Source organism: Chroicocephalus ridibundus, chromosome 8, assembly GCF_963924245.1.
Source record: "Chroicocephalus ridibundus chromosome 8, bChrRid1.1, whole genome shotgun sequence".
Classification (NCBI taxonomy): domain Eukaryota; kingdom Metazoa; phylum Chordata; class Aves; order Charadriiformes; family Laridae; genus Chroicocephalus; species Chroicocephalus ridibundus.
This window is the reverse complement of record NC_086291.1, coordinates 41374611-41380126: the sequence shown is the minus strand read 5'-3', so window position 1 is coordinate 41380126 and position 5516 is coordinate 41374611. Positions and strand designations below refer to the sequence as shown.

Genomic DNA, 5516 nt, shown 5'->3' with positions numbered 1-5516 from the left:
GGAGCTCAAGCACCTTCACCTGACCTTGTGCTCTGCTGCAATGGGGGGAGACTGCAGGCCCTCTGCACCGGGGCTGGCTGGGAGCTGCTGCTGCTCCCGGCTGGGGATCCGAGCTCAGAGCTGGCAGCGCGGGGACAGGGTAGGGCCACAGCAGGGACACGGGGAGCAGCTCCTCCAGCGCAGCGCCTGCTGTGTTGCAACAAGGCTCTTGGATGGGTGGAGGATTTTACTGAGGCTCAGCTGAAATACCTCACCCTGCAGGGACTGGGGCCTTGCACAGCCTCAGTGCAGCCGGGCTCCTCACTGGCTGCCCCAGCAGCAGCTGCGTTAGGGATGGATCGAAGGCCGCCCCCCCCAGTACAGCCAGGGCCCAGGAGGTGCTCTGGCACCTGCAGTGGCGCAGCCACCTTCTCCCCAGGCCCCTGCATGAAGCCCTTTGGGTGCATGAGCCATTTTGGAGTAACCCAGCAGCAAAGAAAAAAACCTACAACTGTTTGCGGCAATGCAGCTCCCTGAGCCAGCCCCCTCTGCCCCAGCTTCCCCCGGCTGAGGGGGGCTGCTCCAGGCACTGCCCTTCTCCTGCCCCCCAGCTTCTCCCCGGCACAGTCCAGCACGGAGCAGGAGGCAGAGGGAAGCGATGGGTGCTGCGCTGCCCGAGCTGCCCCCAAAGCTCTGGGCGGCTGCAGGCTCTGTGCTAGCAGCCAAGAACGATCCTGACTGCGACGCGTTCAGCAAAGCCATTTATTCCACTTTCCTGCTCCCACAGATCTCCAGGTAGAAACCCACACGAGCGCTCCCCCAGGCCCCAGAGGGAATTCATGACACACTGCCCCATTGCACCAGCACCCTGAGCCGGAGCCCTTCCACCGGCGCTGGCAGAGCTGCTTTGACCAGCGGCCCCGTCCCTCAGCTGTGTCCGCTGCAAACACAGCCGCGTCCAAGTCAACACGGGGCATTTAAAAAATAAGACGGTTTTGTTCCTTAAAAAAAATGAAACTGGGACCTGACGGCAGCAGTGTGTCCCTGAAATCAAAGCGTAATTCTAAGGCTTCGGCGCCCTCACGTGCATGAACTCTCTGCAGGGGGCTGTGCAGGTTGATCTGGGAAGCTCGCTAGAGTTTAATGGCCATAAAAATACATAGCTGTCCCCTGCTTCAAACAAACCCTCCCGGCTGGGCAGCAGAATCGCGTGGGCAGCAACTGCAGCCAGCGACGGGTTGGAAAGTTAGAAGAAAGTCTCTATTCTCACCCACTTTTAATCAAGCGCAACCGTGGCGGCGTCACTCCATCGGCTCGGCTACCGGCTGCTCCGCCACAGCGTTCGCCCCCAGCCCCACCGGCTGCTCCACCGCCTCAGCCCCCGGCACAGCCATCAGCTGCTCCGCCACGGCCTGGCTCTCCAGCCCAGCCACCGCCTGCTCCGCTGCCTCGGCCGCTGCCTGCGCAACTGCCTGGTTCTCTGCCCTATCTGCCAATTCGTTGCCTGTTTTAGCTGACGCCACCAGCTCGTTCGCCTGCTTAGCGGCGGGCGCGTTTCCCATCGCCCCCGCTGCCTGGTCGATGGCCGGCTTCTTCGGCTTCTGCGTAGCAGCCACCGCCTCGGCCAGCTTCTCCTCCGGCACCATGTTCAAGATCTTCAGGGCAAAGAGCAGCTGGAATTTGGCGGTTCCCACGAAGGAGTTGGCCAGGAAGTTGGGCAGCCCGCCCATGCGGTCCTTCTGGGTATAGAGGGGGACACGGACCATGCCCATCACCTGCAACAGCACGGAGCACAGCTCAGCAGAGGCCACGACAGCACCAGCCCCCCCCCCGCCCCGCACCACCCTCTGCCCCCACACCCTCACCCCAGCACCCCGCCAGCCCACAGCCCTGGCCCCCCCCTGCCAGATCCTGCCCCCCACCCCACACCGACCCCTGCCCTCTCCTGCCTGCGCTGGCCCAGCCCGGCTGAAGCCCCTGTGCTGTACCACCCCCGCCACCCCGAGCCCCTCCAGGCCCCTGCTCTCCCTGCCCAGCCCAGCCCTGGCTCCGTTCCCCCTCCTGCCCCTTCAGGGGGATCCCGCTGCCCCAGGCCGCTACGGGGAGCCCCGTTCCCCCCTCCGCACCCTGCCCTGCCTGGGGACACCACGGCTCACCCTCGCGTCCCCCTCAAACACAACCTGGGGCCAACTGCCTCCAGTCACGCAGCTGCTGAAACCCACCGAGCGCCATCGGGGCGCACCGGGAGACCCTAATTCTCCCGCTCTACCCCAGGGCGTCAGCCGGACCCAGCTACCGGGGAGGAAATCTGCCTCCCGCACCACCTCCGTGCAAGCCGAGGAGAACTCGGGGTCGAGCAACACATCACCGCACCGAGGGTCACGATTCCGGTCCAGGTTTACTCAGCCCAGGGCAGGGGGAGATGCCCACCAGACGCGAGACGGACCTCACCCGCATCCTGAGGCTAAGCGGGTAAAAATAGGGCTCCTCCCTAAGCGGGCGATCACTGGGAATGGCCGGAGCTCAAGCTCGCTACGCTCCGGAGCCCGAGACGCCACCTCAGCCAGCAGCCAAACCTCCTAACACCGGGGCTACGCGGCGGTGCACGGCACTCGCCGGCGGCAGCTCTACATGCGGTGCATTCCCCCGCTGGGCTGCGAGAGCCCAGCAGACCTAGGAGGGAAGCTTTGTCTTCCCTGGGGGGGGTGGGGTGGGGGGCTGGTGGGGGGGGCGGAGGGGCTACCGTTAGCTCAGAGCTCTACACACCCCCTCCCTGGATGTCCCACCTCCAGCCCGTGGTCTCGGGAATGCACCGCGCTGATCTCGATGGTATGCAGCTCCTCCAGGGTCAGCTGCCTGGCGTAGAAGTGTGCCACCACGCGATGTGGCCCCTCTGTCAGGTGCGAGCACAGATAGTCAGCTTCCGTCAGGCGCACACAGCCCAAACCCAAGCCCAGCACCCGATTCAGACCGTCCTCCAGGGACCAGTAACGGCGATCCACGAACCCCCCGGGAAAGCCCAGTAGTCCGTCAAATCGCATCTGCATCTGCAATAGAGGCGCATGGTGTTAATGGGGCACGGCGGAGCCCCCGGTGGCGGGGGGGAGAGGGGAGGCCTCCGGGCTAGGCGGAGCAGCGCGGGGGGGGAGAAGCCTCCCGGCCGCCTCCGGCGCGGCCCTACCAGCTCCAGCGCGTCCACGACCGTTCACCGACACTGTCTCCGACAGCTCCGGGGAGTGGGGGGGAGCCCAGGCGGAGCCGCCCCGGCCGCACAGCCGCGGGGGCCGCCTCGGCCAAGCCTGATGCTACCGCCCTGCACGGCAACTACCGAACGGCCACAGCCCGCCCGCCGCCCGCCCGGGCCCGCCCGCCCGCAGCCCGCCTCCCCCGCAGCCCGAGGGCCCGCCCGCACCCCCTGCTCCCGCCCCGGTCCCGGTGCCCCCGTCTCACCCCCTCCCGCCCGCCCCCCCCGCCCCTCACCAGCACGGCGTAGCGCAGCGGGATGCGGCCGAAGAGCATGCCCGGGTTGGGGGCGTACAGCATGGCGTGGCACGAGTGGCTCCAGCCCGGGCCCAGCCGCATCGCCTCGTACCGCGTCAGCGGCTTCAGCTCGGGCACCCCCGGCACCCCCAGCGTCGGCAGCGGCGGCAGCGCCCCCGCGCCCGCCGGCAGCGCGCCCATGGCCGCCATCGCCCCCATGGCCGCCATCGCCTCGCCGCCCGCCCCGCGAGACCGCTGCGCGCACGCGCGGCGGCGGCGGCGGCGCAGGAGGCGGGGCAAGCGGCGGCGCCAGCCAGTGGCGGCGCGCCGCGCGCCGCGGGGCCAATGGGCTCTCGGCGGCGACCGCCGACCCCTCCCGCCGCGCCCGCCCCTGGCGGGGCGGGCGGCCAATCGGAGAGGACGCTGCTGCCCGCGTCGCTCGCCATATTAGGCAACGGCCTAATGAGCCGCCAATGAGAGCAGAGCTTGCGGGGCGGGTGGGGGGGAAGGAGGGAAGCCGAAGGGCACGCCGGGAAGGTGGTGGGAGCGGGCTGGATGACCGCCCAGCGGCGCCGTGGCCACGCCCACAACGGATTCAGACCCCGCCCCCAAGGGATTCGGCCCCGCCCCTCCGCTCCCAGGCTCCGCCCCAAGGGAATAGAGCCCCGCCCCTTCGGTCACACGCCCCGCCCCCCCAAGCTCCCAGGCCCCGCCCCCCCCCCCCCCGCGGGACGCAGCGCCGCACACGGGGTCCCCGTTCCCGGTGCCCCGCCCCGCCCCGCCAAGGCCGGACTCAGGTGGCTGCTCCACGGGTTTATTCCTACAAACATAAAGAGGGGGGGAAGAGGGGAGGGGAGGGGAGCTCGCCCCTGGAGCCGCCGCAGAAGCAGAACAAGGCACACGGCGTGGGCAGCGCCGGGATCCATGGCGGGGGGGATGGGGGGGGGGGCGTGGGGGTCAGCCCCGGCCCACCCCGAACGGGGTGGGCCGGGGCTGACCCCCACGCCACCCCCCCCCACCCCCCCCGCCCCCAGAGAGCCCTGCAGCAAGGCTATATACAGGGGCAGTGACAGCAAAGGGCTGTGCTCAGTGTGTACAAAATATACAACGGTAGTGTCCTTCATCTGCTGCTTTTTAACCCCAAAAACCCCAGCCCGCCCATCCCACCCCCCCCCCACACACGTAAAAACACTATGTCTGGGGGTCCGGCGGGCAGGGAGGTGCGCGGGTCCCCCGCTCACGAGAGATTCTGCTCGTCCTCCAGGTGAAGACGCGTCTGCTCAAAGAGAAGGGGCTGCGTGGGGCTGCCGGTGCCACGGCCGGGGAGCGTCTTGGTGAAGTCGGATGAGCCTGAGTTGAGGAGAAATGGGGGTTTCAGCCACAAAAATGCCAACCGCTGGGGTCAGACTAAGCGGCCCTAGGCAAGGTGCTGGGCCCTGGGCACAGGAAACATGGGCCAAGGAGAGTAGGACACCCACCAGCCCCCTGGACTGACCACAGGAGCCCACAAGCTCCATCCCTGCTAAGATGCAGGTTCAGCAAGAGCCAGGGGTGGGACACAAAGGGGACACACTATCTGCCACCGGTAGAAGCCAGCCAGATGTTCATGGTGCCCACCAGGCAGCAGAACCCTCACCCAGGAGCCCAGCAGAAGCTGGTGGGGAGGGCTGAGCCTTCTGCTGCCCTGAGTGGTGTGTCCCGGCACTCGGGGACAGCAGGGACCCGTGCAGGGATGCTGGTGTCAGGAATGGGAAGGGAGCCAGGACAGAGCCAGCAGTGCAGGCTGGATGGTTTGCTGCCCCCTCCTTCCCTACCCCAATGGCTAGGATCAGCCCCATCCCCGCTCTCTCCTGGCCTTCCCGGGAGGGGTCCTGCTGCCCCAACACAACAGCGACGCGTAAGAAGAACGAGAAGACGTACCAGCTTACTCCTCTATACCAATAGAGCAGGAATCGGGACCCAGTGCTGCCCAAGACAGGAGGGAGGAAGGCAGACAGAGAGGGAAGGAGACATTAGAGAGGTGCTCAGAACAGACTGTGACTCTACGGAAGAAAACA

The 5516-nt window shown here is 67.5% G+C and overlaps 2 protein-coding genes across 6 annotated transcripts in view; both read right to left on the bottom strand.

Annotated features, from left to right (window-relative positions):
- Positions 1-727: 727 nt before the first annotated feature.
- On the bottom strand, positions 728-3729 carry NUDT16L1 (nudix hydrolase 16 like 1). Of its 2 annotated transcripts, XM_063343605.1 has the most exons (3): positions 3460-3727; positions 2766-3026; positions 728-1754 (listed from the first exon to the last, which is right to left on the bottom strand). In XM_063343605.1, exons 1-3 carry the CDS (start codon positions 3685-3687, stop codon positions 1281-1283), a joined length of 963 nt encoding a protein of 320 aa, XP_063199675.1. In that variant the 5' UTR covers positions 3688-3727; the 3' UTR covers positions 728-1280. The 2 variants fall into 2 exon arrangements, with proteins under 2 accessions (XP_063199675.1, XP_063199676.1); XM_063343606.1 differs by lacking the exon at positions 2766-3026 and having other exon boundaries at positions 3460-3729.
- Positions 3730-4470: 741 nt separating this feature from the next.
- MGRN1 (mahogunin ring finger 1) overlaps positions 4471-5516 on the bottom strand; it is a 58243-nt gene continuing 57197 nt past the window's right edge. Inside the window, exons 17-18 of one of the 4 annotated variants that reach the window (XM_063344016.1) lie at positions 5380-5424; positions 4471-4809 (exon numbers count right to left, since the gene is read on the bottom strand). In XM_063344016.1, the coding sequence (XP_063200086.1) occupies positions 5384-5424 (41 nt within the window). In that variant the 3' untranslated portion in view covers positions 4471-4809; positions 5380-5383. The remainder of the gene's footprint in view (positions 4810-5379; positions 5425-5516) is intronic. The other 3 variants (XM_063344017.1, XM_063344014.1, XM_063344015.1) reach the window with 3 other exon arrangements.